At 39.0% G+C, this 18,442-nt stretch overlaps 1 protein-coding gene across 3 annotated transcripts in view; it reads left to right on the plus strand.

The window, feature by feature from the left end:
- The window catches only part of SLC41A2 (solute carrier family 41 member 2), a 122,227-nt gene extending 105,154 nt beyond the window's left edge, over nt 1-17,073 (plus strand). For all 3 annotated transcript variants that reach the window (XM_040491025.1, XM_040491023.1, XM_040491024.1), the window contains one exon: nt 16,372-17,073. In XM_040491025.1, the coding sequence (XP_040346959.1) occupies nt 16,372-16,557 (186 nt within the window). In that variant the 3' untranslated portion in view covers nt 16,558-17,073. The remainder of the gene's footprint in view (nt 1-16,371) is intronic.
- The last annotated feature ends 1,369 nt before the right edge of the window (nt 17,074-18,442 follow it).

Genomic DNA, 18,442 nt, shown 5'->3' on the forward strand with positions numbered 1-18,442 from the left:
GAATGACATGGTCAGATGAGGGAGTGATCAGTGGCAGGATTAACTGGGCCAGGGTTAATGAGCACCCAGCCAAAAATTATGCTTTTTTAAAGTTTTTTTTTTTTTTTAATTTTTTTTTTCAACGTTTTTATTTATTTATGGGACAGACAGAGACAGAGCATGAACGGGGGAGGGGCAGAGAGAGAGGGAGACACAGAATCGGAAACAGGCTCCAGGCTCCAAGCCATCAGCCCAGAGCCTGACGCGGGGCTTGAACTCACGGACCGCAAGATCGTGACCTGGCTGAAGTCGGTAAAGTTTTAATTATATATTAAATATTGACTAAACAGTGACCTGCACAAGGTATGAAGAATAATAATACAGTGAACACCAGGACCCTCAGCGGTCAGCTTAAGAAATAGAACACTACATGGGGTGCCTGGGTGGCTCAGTCGGTTGAGTGTCCGACTTCAGCTCGGGTCACGATCTCACGGTCTGTGAGTTCGAGCCCCGCGTCAGGCTCTGTGCTGACAGCTCGGAGCCTGGAGCCTGTTTCAGATTCTGTGTCTCCCTCTCTGATCCTCCCCTGTTCATGCTCTGTCTCTCTCTGTCTCAAAAAAATAAACGTTAAAAAAAAAAAAATAGAACACTACCAGAACCTTAGTATCTGTACCTTGTAAAGCTCCACGTTCTAAAAGTTACAAAAGAAAGCTGATATTTCCTTAGTGAAAAATAAAAAATAAAAATAAATAAATAAAAGTTTCTTTTGGACAGAAGGTCTTAACCATTTTTGTGCCATGGACTCCTTGAGAATATTATGGGCTCCTTCTCAAAACAAGGTTTAATTCTTTTCCCACCTTCGTCCACCTGCCACCTCCCAAGAATAGTTTAGACCAAAGAAAAGATGCTTTTATTTAAATATCAGAATTAGATTGAATTCCTGTTGACTGATAATCCTAAATTCTTCTGAGCAAACATTTGTATATTAGATTTTAATGAGTAGGGTTTCTAGTCTGGAGACTGGATTAGGGAAGCACATTTTTATAGGGGAAGTAAATTCAGCCTTTGTAAGTTAGGGGTTTGGAAGAACTGTACTAATTTGCTACTCCTGGCATTTATTTGTACCATATTTCTAAGCCTTCCTTCCCTGAAGAATCATCTTTCTTTACACAGTACACAAGGCTGTTACTGGCATTTGGGGCATTGAGGGGATGCTAGTACCCAGGAATGTTGATTCTAGCTCAAAGAAAGAGCTGGCCAAGAGAATCAATATCGTCCAAAGCAAACATATATTCTTGTATTTGGGATATTTATTTAAATTCCAAGCAATACATCTAGAACATGCAGAACAGGCTACAAAGTTGCCTTTTCAGAAGGTATATTTACCTAAAGAATGTATGCATATTTCATAAAAAACAAACAGACGATGTAAAAACACAGTCTACCCTTGGTTTGATTTCAATGTGTTTTTGCAGTGAAAAGCATGCAGTTCTTAAATAATCACTTAGTTTTAAAATAAAACATGTTGCATTAAAAAGTATCTGATATTCATTGTGACTTTAATAATGCATTGTACACTGTTCAAGGAAACACTGATATCCTTTGTTAACTTGCAAAAAAATAATTTAATAAATTGAAACCTGCATGAACTTTAAGTCATCCCAATACCTTTAAAAAGAAATTGCATGGGAAGGGAATTTAAATCCTATTTAAAAGAGTAAGAATGTGTGGCAGAGCAGGAGAAGAAATGCAAAGGTGAGGCAAACAATCACTAAGTAATTTAGGACAACAGATTTCTTACCTTTGTACTCCAGAGCTAGAACAGATGGTGAAGACATAAATTCATCTATTTTCAAGAAGCCTAAACTAAGGTTCAGGGAGAAAGATCATGTTAGTAAGTGTTAGAAACCAGTGTTTACACTTCCAGTCCAATAACCTTTTATTTTTATTATTTTTAAAATTTAAATTCAAGTTAGTTGGATTATACATAGTGTATAATAATTATTTCAGAAATAGAATTTAGTGATTCATCACTTACATGTAGCACCCAGTGCTCATCCAAACAAGTGCCCTCCTTAATGCCCATCACTCATTGAGCCCGTATCCCCCACCCAACACCCCACCAGCAACCCTCAGTTTATTCTCTGTATTTAAGAATCTCTCGTGGTCTGTCTCCCTCTCTGTTTTTATCTTATTTTTGCTTCCCTTCCCCTATGTTCATCTGTTTGTTTCTTAAAGTCCACCTATGAGTGAAATCATATGTTTGTCTTTCTCTGACTGACTTATTTCACTTAGCGTAATACACTCTAGTTGCATCCATGTTGTTGCAAATGTCAAGAGTTCATTCTTTTTGATCACCGAGTATTATTCCATTGTATGTGTATACCACATCTTCTTTATCCATTTATCAGTCGATGGACATTTGGGCTCTTTCCATACTTTGGCTATTGTCAGTAGTGCTGCTATAAACATTGGGGTGCATGTGCCCCTTCGAATCAGACTTTTTGTACCCTTTGGATAAATACCTAGTAGCGCAATTGCTGGGTTGTAGAGTGGCTCCATTTTTAATTTTTTGAGGAACCTCCACATTTTTCCAGGGTGGGTGCACCAGTTTTCATTCCCACTAGAAATGCAAAAGGGTTTCTCTTTCTCCACATCCTCACCAACATCTGTTGTTGCCTGAGTTGCTAATGTTAGCCATTCTGACAGGTGTGAGGTGGTATCTCATTATGGTTTGATTTGTATTTCCCTGATGATGAGTGATGTTGAGCATCTTCTCATGTGTCTGTTAGCAATCTGGATGTCTTCTTTGGAAAAGTGTCTATTCACGTCTTCTGCCCATTTCTTCACTGGATTGTTTTTTTGGGAGTTGAGTTTGATAAGATCTTTATAGATTTTGGATACTAACCCTTTATCTGATATTTCATTTGAAAATATCTTTTCCCATTCCATCAGTTGCCTTTTAGTTTCGCTGATTGTTTCCTTCACTGTGCGAAGCTTTTTATCTTGAGATGATGAGGTCCCAATAGTTCATTTTTGCTTTTGTTTCCCTTGCCTCTGGAGACATGTCAAGAAGTTGCTGCAGTCGAGGTCAAAGAGGTTGTTGCCTGTTCTCTCCTCTAGGATTTTGATGGTTTCCTGTCTTACATTTAGGTCTTTCATCCACTTTGAGTTTTTTTTTGTGTATGGTGTAGGAAAGTGGTCCAAGTTCATCCTTCTGCATGTTGCTGTCCAGTTATCCCAATACCATTTGCTGAAGAAACTGTCTTTTTTGTATTGGATATTCTGTCTGCTTTGTGAAAGATTAGTTGGCCATACGTTTGTGGGTCCATTTCTGGGTTCTCTGTTCTGTTCCATTGATCTATGTGTCTGTTTTTGTGCCAGTACCATACTGTCTTGATGATTACCACTTCATAACATAGCTTGAAGCCTGGAATTGTGATGCTTTCAGCTTTGGTTTTCTTTTCCAACATTACTTTGGCTATTTGGGGACTTTACTGATTCCATACAAGTTTTGGAATTGTTTGCTTTAGCTCTGTGAAGAATGCTGGTATTATTTTGATAGGGACTGTATTGAATATGTAGATTGCTTTGGGCAGTGTCAACATTTTAACAATATTTGTTCTTCTAACCCATGAACATGGAATGTTTCTCCATTTTTGTGTGTCTTCAATTTGTTTCATAAGCTTTCTGTAGTTTTCAGTGTATAGATCTTTCACCTCTTTGGTTCAGTTTATTCTTATGTATTTTATGGGTTTTGGTGCAATTGTAAAAGGGATCAGTTCCTTGATTTCTCTTTCTGCTGCTTCATTATTGGTATATAGAAATGCAACTGGTTTCTGTACATTGATTTTATATCCTGCAGCTTTGCTGAATTCCTGGATCAGTTCTAGCAGTTTTTTGGTGAATCTTTTGGGTTTTCCATATAGAGTATCATGTCATCTGTGAAGAGTGAAAGTTTGACTTTCTCCTTGCCAATTTGGATGCTTTTATTTCTTTGTGTTGTCTGATTGCTAAGGCTAGGGCTTCCAACACTATATTGAGTAACAGTGGTGAGAGCGGACTTCCCTGCCATGTTCCTGACCTTAGGGGGGAAGCTCTCAGTTTTTCCCCATTGGGGATGACATTAGTTGTGGGTCTTTTATATATGGCCTTTATGATCTTGAGGTATGTTCTTTCTATCCCTACTTTCCTGAGGGTTTTTACCCAGAAAGGATGATGTATTTTGTCAAATGCTTTTTCTGCATCTATTGAGAGGATCATGTGGTTCTCACCCTTTCTTTTATTAATGTGATGTATCTCATTGATTGATTTGCAGATATTAAACCAGCCCTGCATCCCAGGAATAAATCCTACCTGACCATAGTGAATAATTCTTTTAATGTATTGTTGGATCTGGTTGGCTAGTAATCTTGTTGAGAATTTTTTGCATCTATTTTCCTTAGGGAAATTTCCTGTAGTTCTCCCTTTTAGTTGGGTCTTTGTCTGGTTTTGGAATCAAGGTAATGCTGGCTTCATAGAATGAGTTTGGCAGTTTTCCTTCCAGTTATATTTTTTGGAAGCGCTTCAAAAGAATAGATGTTAACTCTTCTTTAAATTTTTTTTAATGTTTTTATTTTAATTTTGAGGGGCAGGGGAGCGGCAGAGAGAGAGAGAGGGAGATACAGAATCCGAAGCAGGCTCCAGACTCTGAACTGTCAGCACAGAGCCTGGCACGGGGCTCGAACTCACAAACTGTGAGATCATGACCTGAGCTGAAGTCAGACGCTTAACCAACTGAGCCACCCAGGCACCCCTACTCTTCTTTAAATGTTTGTTATAATTCTCCTGGAAAACCATCTGGCTGTGGACTCTTGTCTGTTGGGAAATTTTTGATTAGTGATTCAGTTTCTTTATTGGTTATGGTCTGTTCAAATTTTCTATTTCTTCCTGTTTCAGTTTTGGTAGTTTATTTTTTTATTTTTTATTTTTTTAATGTTTATTTTTTTCTGAGATAGAGACAGAGCATGAGTAGAGGAGGGGCAGAGAGAGAGGGAGACACAGAATCTGAAGCAGGCTCCAGGCTCTGAGCCGTTAGCACAGAGCCCGACGTGGGGCTCGAACTCACAAACCGTGAGATCATGACCTGAGCCGAAGTCAGTTGCTCAACTGACTGAGCCACCCAGGCGCCCCAAGTTTTGGTAGTTTATATGTTTCTAGGAATTTGTCTATTTCTTTCAGACGGCCCAATTTTTTGGCATATAACTGCTCATATTCTCCTGTTATTGTTTGTATTTCTGTGGTATTGGTTGAGATCTCTCCTCTTTCATTTGTGATTTTATCTATTTGCATCCTTTCCTTTTTCTTTTTGATCAATCTGGCTAAGGGTTTGTCAGTTTTGTTATTTCTTTCAAAGAACCAGCTCCTGGTTTCATTAATCTGTTCTACAGCTATGTATAAATAAAATTGATTTCTGCTCTAATCTTTATTATTTACCTTCTTCTCTTCCTGGTTTTAGGCTTTATTTGCTGTTATTTTCCAGCTCTTTTAGGTATAAGGGTAGGTTGTATATTTGAGACCTTTCTTCCTTCTTTAGGAAGGCCTGGATTGCTATATACTTCCCTCTTATGACCACCTTTGCTGCATCCCAGAGGTTTTGGACTGTCGGGTTTTCATTTTCATTAGCTTCCACATACTTCTTAATGTCCTCTTTAATTTTTTGGTTAACCCATTCATTCTTTAGTGGGATGTTTTTGTTTTTTTTTTTTTTTTTAATGTTTATTTTTGAGACAGAGACAGAGCATGAACGGGGGAGGGGCAGAGAGAGAGGGAGACACAGAATCGGAAGCAGGCTCCAGGCTCTGAGCCATCAGCCCAGAGCCGGACGCGGGGCTCGAACTCACGGACCATGAGATCGTGACCTGAGCTGAAGTCGGACGCTTAACCAACTGAGCCACCCAGGCGCCCCTAGTGGGATGTTCTTTAATCTCCAAGTATTCATGGTCTTTCCAAATTTTTTCTTGTGGTTGAGTTCGAATTTCATAGCGTTGTGGTCTGAAAATAGGCAAAGTATGGTCTCTTTTTGTACTTGTTGAGGGCTGATTTGTGCCCCAGTATGTGATCTATTCTGAAGAATGTTCCATGTGCAATCAAGAAGAATGTGTATTCTGCTGCTTTAGGATGAAATGTTCTGAATATATCTGTTAAGTCCATCTGGCCCAGTGTGTCATTCAAAGCCATTGTTTCCTTGCTGATTTTCTAGTTAGGCAGTCTGTCCATTGATGTAAGTGGGGTATTGAAGTCCCTTACTGTTATGGTATTATTGTCAATCAATATGTCAATATATGTCAATCAATTCTTTATGTTTGTGATTAATTGATTTATATATTTGGACGTTCCATGTTTGGAGCATAAATGTTTACAATTGTTAGATCTTCTTGGTGGATAGACCCCTTAATTATGATAGAATGCCCTTCTTCGTCTCTTGTTCCAGTATTTATTTTAAAATCGAGTTTGTCTGATATAAGTATGTCTACTCCAGCTTTCTTTTGACAACCATTAGCATGATAGATGGTTCTCCATCCTCTTACTTTTGATCTGTAGGTGGTCTCCAGTCTAAAATAAGTCTCTGGTATGAATTTAGTGCTATTGTGTTGCCTGTAGAGTTGGTGTTTCTGGTGATGTTCTCTGGTCCTTTCTAGTCTTTGTTGCTTTGATCTTTTTTGTTTTGTCTTTTCTCCACTTAAAGAGTCCCCCTTAAAATTTCTTGCAGGGCTGGTTTAGTGGTCACAAACTCCTTTAGTTTTTGTTTGTCTGGGAAACTCTTTATCTCTCCTTCTTTTTTGAACGACAGCCTTGCTGGATAAAGAATTCTTGGCTGCATATTTTTCTGATTCAGCAGGTTGAATATATTCTGCCACTCCTTTCTGGCCTGTCAAGTTTCTGTGGATAGGTCTGCTGCGAAGCCGATCTGTCTTCCCTTAAAGGTTAAGGACTTTTTTCCCCCTTGCTGCTTCATAATTCTTTTCTTGCCTGTGTATTTTGTGAATTTGACTATGATATGCCTTGGTAATGGTCAGTTTTTGTTGAATCCATTGGGAGTTCTTTGTGCTTATTGGATTTAATGTCTGTGTCCTTCCCCAGATTGGGAATGTTTTCTGGTATAATTTGTTCCCCCCTTTCTATCTTCTGGAATTCCTATGATTTGGGTGTTATTCCTATTTAATGAGTCACTGAGTTCTCTAAGTTTTGTATCATGATCTTTTGCTTTTGTTTCCCTCTTTGTTCCGCTTCATTATTCTCCATAATTTTATCTTCTATATTGCTGATTTACTGCTCTGTTTCATCCATCTGTGCCATAGTGGCATCCATTCGAGATTGCATCTCATTTATAGCATTTTTAATTTCAGCCTAACTAGATTTTATTTCTTTTATCTCCGCAGAAAGCGATTCTCTGGTGTCTTCTGTGCTTTTTTTCAACCCCACCTAGTATTCTTATACTGTGGTTCTAAATTCTAGTTCAGACATCTTACTTATTATCTGTGTTGATTAAGTCCCTGGCTGTCATTTCTTCCTGTTTTTTCTTTTGGGGTGAATTCCGTCATTTTGGGGGAAGAAAAATGTTAATAAAATAAAAAAATTAAAATTGAAAAATTAAAAACAAAACAAAAAATCAAATAAACAAAGCTAGATCCCAGGTGTGTTTTTGTCTCCTTGTTGAAAGAAACGGTAGAATATAGGAAAAAAAAAAATGGAAAAAAGGTAAGAAAAAATTTAAAAATTAAAAAAATATGTAATAATAGATTTAAAAATTTAAAAACATAAAATAATTTTTTTTCTCTTTCTGTATCCAAGAAAGAGAAAGAAAAGAAAGAAAAAAGAAAGCAATGTAAGCAAAAGCAAGCAAAGAAAACAAATAAATGACCCACCAAACAGAATGAAACCCAAATGAATTTTTATCCAGTTTCTCCTGGAACTGAAACTATGAAGCACTCTATAGTCCGTACACTAAGCAGGTGGAGTGACTTGTGCTGGTCTTCTGGGGGATGTCCTTGGAGGGCACAGTTGGGTGGGGTTTGGTGTAATGGCTCCATTCTCCACTAGATGGCGCTGCTTAGCTTCCTGGGGTGGATCCATGTGCATGCGAGTGTGCAGGGGAGGTGGAAATGGTTTCACCCAGCTCCCTAGTCTCTGGTGCAGAACTTTGAGCACTCACCAACCCATAATCAAACACCCCTCCTTGGTGCCTCAAAAAACTAAAAATAGAACTACCCTACGACCCAGCAATTACACTACTAGGCATTTATCCAAGGGATACAAGTGTGCTGTTTCGAAGGGACACATGCACCCCAATGTTTATGGCAGCACTATCAACAATAGCCAAAGTATGGAAAGAGTCCCAAATGTCCATCGATGGATGAATGAATAAAGAAGATGTGGTATATGTATACACTGGAGTATTACTTGGCAATCAAAAAGAATGAAATCTTGCCATTTGCAACTACATGGATGGAACTGGAGGGTATTATGCTAAGTGAAATTAGTCAGTCGGAGAAAGACAAAAATTATATGACTTCACTCATATGAGGACTTTAAGGTACAATACAGATGAATGTAAGGGAAGGGAAACAAAAATAATATAAAAACAGGGAGGGGGACAAAACAAAAGAGACTCATAAATATGGAAAAGAAACTGAAGGTTACTGGAGGGGTTGTGGGAGGAGGGATGGGCTAAATGGGTAAGGGGCTTAAGGAATCTACTCCTGAAATCATTGTTGCACTATATGCTAACTAATTTGGATGTAAATTAAAAAAAAAATAAAAAATAAGATTAAAAATAACTCCACCCCTCCTTTGTCTCAGCCCTCTCTGTCTGCTTCCCACCTCTATCCTGTCTGTGCCCAAGCTGTCTACCTGCCAGGCAGCACCTCTCTGTAGAGTTTTATCTCAAATGAGGTTGTGTTTCAAAACCCCTGTGGCTGAGACCCACACCAACTCTCTCGGGGAGGGTCTTGCTGAGCAATGGCCCAGTGCCGGCTTGCCCTAGAAAACGTTTGTGTGGTCACTCAGTGACAGAGGTTCAGAGATTATGGCAAATCGCAACACACAGTCAGTGCCAGGTTTGGCCACACTCTAGCATCTTCGTCCCAATACCAGCAAATGTGGCTGCTCTCTGGGGTCCGCTGAGACTTTTGCCAGCAGGGAGGCCGAATGGCCTCTACCAAATGCTCTTCAAGCAGGGGAACCACTTTCTCCCCGTGTGGCACACAGACCCTTCAGACCTGCTGCCTGCTCTTGGGGATTTCTTGCCCTGTTTCCTCACCAGAGCACCACCAGGCACTGAGCTCTGAAACTTCAGACTCTGCACTCTAGTGTTTATAGAATTCTGGTGGTATTGAAACCCTCTCCTTTCTCCCCATCAGTACTTACTGTGTACAGACATTTGCTTAACCCTTAACACATATTAGTTAATTTCTGCAATGTACCAATGAGATAGTTAATGGGTATCTCATTGAAAAGATGAGGAAACTAACATTTGAGGGTTTTATTCACTCGTTGACAGTAACACAGTCATTCAGTGGTAGAGCCCCTTCAGCAACACCCATTTGTTTCAGGCTTATCATGTAAAAGTGTTTTGCTAGAAACCAAGACGTCAATTAGAAAGATGGCATGGTTTTCCCCTTCCAGAGATTCACATGTGAGATCCCTGGAACCTAACATGTGAAAAATACATGTTAGATCAGTAGCTTTCAAATGTTTTCGACCACAACACTCAGTAAGAAATATGTTTATACGGAAACTAATGCATATATATTTCTATATTTTATTTATATTTAAATATATGTAATTTTGTAGCTGAAACAAAAGTTTTATGAAATGTCCTTAGTAGCATGCTAATACTTTCTACTCTAACCCGTTGTTTTCTATTTTATTCTATTTCATTACATTAAATTGATTTCATAATTCACTCATGGGTTACATATTGGAAAAGGATATGTTCTATATACAATTATGCTTTAAAAAGTTCTTTTAAGTGTGTGTGTGTGTGTGTGTGTGTGTGTGTGTATAAAACTAGTTCCTACTAGTCCTCCAGAGCAACTTTAGGTACTACTTCTGTTATTTCTATGTTGGATTGCTAATTTTGCTTTCTTAATTTAAGAAATTATCTATGGACTTTTAGTTATGGTAGATGAGGATATAGCCATCTTGCTCAATGCCTTATTTCCCCAACTTTCATCCTCCTAATATAGGAAGGGCTCAAATTTATTTAACGAATAGTATTGTTTATATTCTATGACCATAAATATCATTTATCACAGAGCCGAGTCATGCAGTATAATGATATTTTCTTTCTTTTCCTTTTATATTTTCTTCCTCTTAACCTCTCTTTGATTTTTTCCAGAGATAATTGCCCTATTTTTTTCACTGGCATAGTTTCCTATAGACCTATCCTTAATTTTTTCCTAAGTGCTCCATCACAGTCGTCGCATACCTAGACTTAGTTTTTTGCCCCCAAACTCTATTATGTCAGATAATTTGCCATTTGCCTTGATCACAGAGACCTCCTTTCCAGACTCTCCATCCTCCTTCTGTGTCTGGACTCTGGCTCCCCAGCCCACTGCATGGCTCTCATCCCAGAGCTTTCTTCCCTCCTTGCCCTTTTCGGTTCACTCTTCTATTTCCTGATCCCCGTTCTTTCTCTTTCTTGGTTCTCCCCTCATTCTGCATCAACAGATTTTCAAGAAAGTTCCCAAGAAAGAGAACATGGGAGAAAACTTCCTGAGCGCATGCATGTCTTAAAATGCTTCCGTTTACCCTCCACACTTAGTAGATAAATTGACCGGGTATAGGATTCTAGTTTGGAAATGCCTTTCTCTCAGAATGTCGAAGGCGTTTGCTTCCTCGTCTCCCAGTATTGCTATTGAAAAAGTCAGGTTCTTGTTCCTTCATGTATGACCTGTTGTTTTTTTAAATCATAGTCAGTGTTTGTCATGCTCTTTCTATGTATCGGGCGCTGTTCTAAGTATTCTGCCCAATTTCATCTTCACATCATTGTCTCGCTGAGATAGGCATCATTTCCTCTATCTTACAGGGAGGAGACAGCGGCACGGCAAACTTAGGTAGCTTGGCAGTGGAGAAGGCTGCTGACTGGGCGCTCTACCAGCAGAGGATGGAGGGGTGGGGGCGCTTAACTGGGAGCCCTCCAAATGTGAACATCTAATGTCCTCTCTGGGGGGTATACTCCCACCTGCCACTGTTCTTGGAACAAAACCAGGGGCTAAAGGAATCCCATTGTTAACTACCAATTAATCCTCATTCCCAACCAGTGCTTGATGCTTCCTCGCGTTTTTGTGTCCTGAGACTTTCCCATTCAGTATCTCCACAAAACGTCCCCTTATTTCCCAGCTGGAGAGGACAGTTGCAAGAATGATCAAAGAATCAGCCAGTTTCTCACTCCACACACAGACACTTAAAGACCCCTTTGGTGTTAGCCTCAGAGCTATTTGGTACTAACAAGTCCAAACCTTTTGTGGCCTCTTCAGGGCGCACTTGACTTCCTCTCTCAGGCATTCTAAGATGTAGCTTGGATCGCCCTGGTCAGTGAGTTACCACTGCCCCAGCAGCTCACTTTTTTTTTTTTTTTAATTATAAAATATAAATGAACAGGAACTATAGGAAATAGGAAATAAGATGATCTTGTATTTAGCACCAGCTTTATCAACTCTTAACAAATTATTTAAACAACTACTTCAAAATAATCAAAAATACATCATGTATAGGGCTGGTGCCTCCTGTACCCGGTCTCATTGGATTCCCCTCCCGAGCAGTTAGCAAAATTGGTATGTGTCACTACCAAGCATGCTTCTGTACTCTTGCTGTGGAATGAATCTATAAATAACATATTGTATTTTTTGTCGTGTTTATAAGTCTCATTGGAATCTTTACGTAGTCTCCTACTGCCTTTTCATTCAATCCTTAGGCTTTTGAGACATGCTCCTATCGAGTCGTGTAGCTCTTTTTCATTCATTGTAGCTTCTCTGCAGTGTGTTCAGTCATGTGACCTCGGAGTCCATTTAGTCATCCCTCTGCCTGGAGACTTTCTAGGTTATTTCCAACTTTGGACTTTTATGACAACGGTGCAACGAGCATGCATGTAGGAGTTTCCCGGCGGCGCTCTTGCAAACACACCAAGATATTGGTCTTCTCAGTCCTTGAGGTAGCCACGTGGGACTGGGGCTCAGTGGAGCCCCCGGGGCAGTCTCCTTCAGCCATGAACAATTTTACCCTTTTACCTATGCTGCAGAAGAAACGGAGGGGAAAAATCATGTTTCCATGTGGAATTACCGAATTGAGGAAACGCACACATGTTGCCGAGCTGGTCCCCAAAGCAGTGCGCCAATTTATACTCCTGTTGGCAGTGCAGAGTTCTTTTGACCACAAACAGTGAGCTGCACTGACGGGTGATAATTTGGGCCTTAGCGTTAGACTATAATATGGGTTTGAGCCTGTCTCCGCCCGTGAGCTGTGTGATCTCGGGCAGGCTTCCTACACTTCACATATGCCTTAGTATCCTCTTGTGTCAAAAAGGGATAGTAATAGTCCATAGCATATAATAGAGGTATTTTGAGAATTAAATCCGTTCACATGAACCTCTTTGAACATTGCATGTACCCATTACAGCTGTTTCACAAAACAAAATTGCTATTACTGTTGCTTAAAGATTGATTTTTGCCAGTCAGTTGGGTATGAAATGGAGTTTAATGCGGTTTAATTTGCATTCGCGTATTATTAGTGAGGTTGAGCATCTTTTCATATGTTTATTAACACTTTAGATTTCCTTTTCTATTCTATTGGGTTGTTTCTTTTTCTTATGAACTGTAGGAGTTCTCTGTATATTCTCTTTAAATATTCTGAATACTAATTCTTTGCCAGTTATAAACAGTGCAGAGATTTTTTTTCCCCCAAGCCTGGAGCGTGATTTTTAACTTTATTTGTGGTATTTATTGAACCACAAAAATCTTTAATTAATTAATTAATTTTTATAAATCTTTAATTTAAAATTGTTTATAAACTAAAATATTTTATGCATTTTTACGCATTTTACTTATGAGATCATTGCCTACATCAAGGTCACAAGACATTCTCTTACAGAACTTCTCAGGTATTGCTTTTTGTACTTGAGTCTTAGCTAGAATTTATTTTAGTGTATGAGGTAAGGATGCTATTTTATTTCTTTCTGTATGAATAAGTATTTGTCTCCTGAGTAGAGGTCAGCACACATTTTTCTGTAAAAGGCCAGAGAGTAAATGTCTTGGGTTCTGTGGACCACATGGTCTCTGTCACAGCTACATAGTTCTGTCATTGTAGTGTAACCTGTAAAACAGGTTATTTAACCTCTCCGACCTGATTGCTCCAAATGAACATCAAGGGTAATAATAGTGCCTCTTTCATGAGAATCTTGTGAGGATTGAATAATAGACTAAATAGAAAGTAAGTAAATAAATGGGTGGGGTTGTGTTGCAATAAAATTTTATTTATAAAAACAGTTGGCAGGTTGAATTTAGTCCATGGACTATAGTTTGCCCACTCCTGTCCTAGACAAATCTAATCTGTTCAGTGCAGATGTGCAACAAGGAATTAGCAAATTGTGTATATATCACATATGTATGATGTTATATATTGAATAAATTTGTGTATATAACTATATATTAAATATCTCCTACATGAATATATAATATGATGCATATATGATAAAAGAGATTTACTTATTTACATTTCTTGCCAGTCTCATGGAAATCAGCTACCTTTTCCTCTTTAAAACTGTTGTTTCCTCTTGTACACATTACTCATTCATCAGCACATTCCTTTATTGAACTTCCATATAGTCCAGTATTATACAGCTTACTACCTAACTTATTCTATTTATAGACAACCCCAATTGTTTTCTTGAAAAAAGTTCTGTCTTTTGGTACCTTTTATCCTTTAGCCTAAAACTACCCTCTGAAGCTGTGTATTATAATCTAGCATCTCCTGATACTATAACCTTCTTACGTTCACATCTGCCACCCTCCCTGCCTGGGACAGACTGTTGTATGACATTGTCTCACACTGATTCCCCAGCATTCAGTTGGACACCAAGTATCTGCTTTGTGAGCTACTCACTTTGCTAGACCCTGAATCTAGCAAACTTGGGGTGACCTAGTTTCTATAGAAATACGGCATCCGGAACAGAATGCACTGCCCAGATGTGGCCTGGCCCATTCAGGGTCCAGTGGATGACTCTTTCTCGCTCTATGCATTATGCTTTTATTGATGTACCCTGAGATCATGCTTTCTTACCTTTCTCTTCATGCCCCCAGACCAAGGCTCTTATTACTTACTTCAAAGTCAGTGTGGCAGATATTAGGCCCTTTAGGGTTTTCTTCAAATGGGAAAATTTGGGGCACCTGGGTGGCTCAGTTGGTTAAGCATCCAACTTCAGCTCAGGTCATGATCTCGTGGTTCGTGGGTTTGAGTCTCATGTCGGGCTCTGTGCTGACAGTTCAGAGCCTGGAGCCTGCTTCGGATTCTGTGTCTCCTCTCTCTCTGCCCCTCCCTCGCTTGCTCTCTGTCTCTGTCTTTCAAAAAATGAATAACCATTAAAAATTTTTTCTTAAAAATGAGAAAATTTAAACTCAGCATGGTAAGAAGCTTGCCCACAGTCATACAGCTGATAAATGGAAATCAAATCCGCATCTTACCATTTTCAAGTCCAGAATTATTTCTAATATTCCATGCTTCCTCCACACGCAAAACAGATTGTTCTGATGGAACTTTCTGTGATTCTAAAACAGTATTTGCCAGGGAAACACTAAAGAACACGGAACTTCATACAAAATAAAATGGGTTAAAACACAGCCTCCCTCTCTGACAGATGTCCAAAGATATTTAAAGTTCACTCCTTTGGAATGGGTACACATCTGTCTCTCTGTGTAGACGAGCCAGTCTCCTCTGAAGGTGTCAGAGCTAAACCTCAGCACACACAAGTGTAGAACCCAAGGCAGCTCGCCCAAAGTGAGCCTCCATATCTACGTGTCAGTAAAAGGTAACAGACCCTTGGCGTAGACTCTGGGCCAAGGATGTGCTTCCTCCTGCACATAGGAATAGGAATGAGATGGCCACAAATGGTCCTAGCAATGACACCATTAAAATCTACTAGTAGCAGACATCTGATGAAAGCTTATTGTGTGCCAAGGACCGAACTAGTCAGTCTATTTAATCCTCACAGCGTTCTCGTGAAGGTAGGTGCCATTATTATCTCTAACGTTCACTTGCAAGAAATAGAGAGGTTAAGCTACTTGCCTTCATTTGGCTAGTAGGTGACAGAGAAGTGCTCATAGCCACTAAACTCTACTTGACGAGTTGTCCACAACCAGGGAACACTGACCTCTCTAGTCCCAAATCCCTTCATACTAAAGGAATTTGAAAATTAGACAATCCTTCTACTCTAAATATTCAAAGAGAAAAATATCTGGTCCCAAAATTCAAAGCATTACAAACGTCTTCATATTCCTGATATCCTAGAAAGTGCTTACATATATCACCTTCGCATTTGAATAACCCTTTAATATATTTTGAGACTCTGTCTAGATCTATAATACATCCATGTAGATGAGTCATTCCTCACTACACCTCCCTTCTAGTTACTGTCCTTACCGTTGGCTGAAATTTCCCTTGAGAAGCCATCCATGGCCTTATAATTAGTGAGTGCGTGGTCAGTTCCCCATCTTTATTTCATTTGATATACCTTCAATAGGAGAAATGTTATTCCTTATTTTAGTTTTTATTTCCTTCTTTATATGTGTTCTCAGGTTTATCATATAGAAAGAAGTTGAAACATTACAGTGATTTGGCAACTGTATAATAGTATTCAATATAAGGATTATTGGGATTTGGGGAAGCTTGAAGAAAATGAGAAGGTATATGAAAAGTTGAAGAAAAATGTTATTTTTTTTTTCAACGTTTATTTATTTTTGGGACAGAGAGAGACAGAGCATGAACGGGGGAGGGGCAGAGAGAGAGGGAGACACAGAATCGGAAACAGGCTCCAGGCTCTGAGCCATCAGCCCAGAGCCCGACGCGGGGCTCGAACTCCCGGACCGCGAGATCGTGACCTGGCTGAAGTCGGACGCTTAACCGACTGCGCCACCCAGGCGCCCCGAAAAATGTTATTAATAACAGATACACACGCTATTTTTTCTTGTGAAAAGATGTTCTTGTCAGTTAAAGATTTCTTCTCTTCAGGCATGGTTCTTGACTTGACGCATGCTCTTCCTTTCAGAAAGCAGTGGTGTAGGATTATGGCCCAGTGGGCGTTATGTCTACTGGGGTACTAATATCCAGGCAATAGAAGTAATCTCTGGTGTTTTCTAGGTGTTTACCTTGCTGTGGATTGCTGACTGGATGGTCCATCACTTCTGGAGGAAAGGAAAGGACCCGGATAGTTTCTCCATCCCCTATCTGACGGCATTGGGTGATCTGCTTGGAACAGCTTTGTTAGCCTTAAGTTTTCATTTTCTTTGGCTTATTGGCGATCGAGATGGAGATGTTGGAGACTAATAAGTCCTCAAACTGTTCTCAAGTTCCACGGAGGAAAACACAAGACAACCACTTATGACTCTTTTTCAAAAATCTTAAATCAGTAGTTTGACTTCTACCAGGGTAATCTTCAGTTGGCCCTGATTCAATTAAATGGCCTTAACATTTTTTTAAGGAATTTGTGTTAAAACCAGAATCAACAGTATTTGTGCTGCTTTTCATAGAATAAATGATAATTTGACATAGATGTAGACACAAGCTCAAGCTCTGAAATTAACAAAATAGGAAAGTATATAGGATGTTTACAATGAAGAAGTTAAAAACCGCTGATGTAGCGGAAATATGTGTTATTGTTTAACTTACAATGCCAGGTTTAAGAAACAGAGCTCTACTTTAGCCTTTCTTGTCTCACAGATGTGTTGGACTGCAAATCCTACTACAAAATGAAAGAGACCCAGCCCAGCCTTTAATAGTTTTAACTATGCCCACCTCTCTGCTAGCTGAGAATAAATGATCAGTTACTAGCTCCCAACCTGACCTAAATATGTTCTGCTGAGCATAAGATAAACTCACTTTTCCCTGTGCCAATGCTAATTTCAGCTCTGTAAAGTCTTCACAGGCTACTGTTTAAACACAGAATGACCTTGACGGATCTTTAAAGAAAGCAATGGGTCATTTTTGATCATTGATTTGTTAAAAGAATTTTGATCTTTTTAAGAAAACTTAATAGTCAATAAGAGAAAACGAGCTGCATTTATAGGGACGAGATGGTGTGAGAAATCCTGTGGGGGGGGCCCCCCCCCCCAGAGACAGAAGACAGACAGAGAAATGTTTGATGGAGTACTGAATCTTGGATTGTTGATAGCAAAGATCATAGTACTATTGGAATATTAGCATTATGTAGTTCTTTTTTTTTAATGTTTATTTATTTTTGAGATAATGCGAGAGACAGAGTGCAGGCAGCGGAGGGGCAGACAGAGGGAGACACAGAATCCGAAGCAGGCTCCAGGCTCCGAGCTGTCAGCCCAGAGTCCGACGCGGGGTTCAAACTCACGAACCGTGAGATCATGACCTGAGCCGAAGTCAGATGCTTAACCGACTGAGCCACTCAGGTGCCCTAGCATTATGTACTTCTTTAACACATTTTATCGATATGCTTTTGTCATTTGATCCAAAAATTTTGCTACTGCCCAGAATTTACTATTTATTACCTATGTTAAACTGAATAGTTTTTTTCTTATTAAAAAAAAAAACCTACAATTTAATATAACCTTGATATTATGAGACTTAGAATGAGCAAGTGATTCACTTGCTCTTCCAAAGAAGTCTATTGGAACTTTTAGGCTTACCATTTTAAAAGAGAAGTTGGTGGGTTACTTCAATTATTGGTCATGCCTGTACATATCATCTCTTTGCACAAGCTTATTTCTACATGGGAACTCTATCATATACACTGCTATGTTTCCTATATATTTTTCTAAACCCTGATCTATATTCCAAAACTTTACCAACTCTTTAGTTATTCAATAGGTAAGTGTTTTTATATCACATATAGTTCATTAAAAAAATTCAGTGGAATCTCTCCAGCCCATCAGATATCTAATAATTTAACTGATAAGGGGGGAAATGTACATTAATTTTGATCATTGTGGTTTAAATTGTGAGTTAGTGTTAATATTATATAAATAGTACATTGTTCATAAACGTTGGGGTAAGTATTCCTATTAAACTCTTTAAGGGGACTGTGGTGTAGAGTTATATATTTTTGCTTATTTTAAAACTTTAATTATTCCACTCTTCTGCCTTATAATGAATCTTCCAAGGCAGAGAACTGAACTAATTATAGAATTTCTCCTTTGGAGAGTTATAATGTCAAACAGTGAACATTCTTTTAAAAGAAAGAATG

The sequence above is a fragment of the Herpailurus yagouaroundi genome, unplaced genomic scaffold (genome assembly GCF_014898765.1).
Source record: "Herpailurus yagouaroundi ecotype Mexico unplaced genomic scaffold, PumYag 182, whole genome shotgun sequence".
Taxonomy (NCBI): domain Eukaryota; kingdom Metazoa; phylum Chordata; class Mammalia; order Carnivora; family Felidae; genus Herpailurus; species Herpailurus yagouaroundi.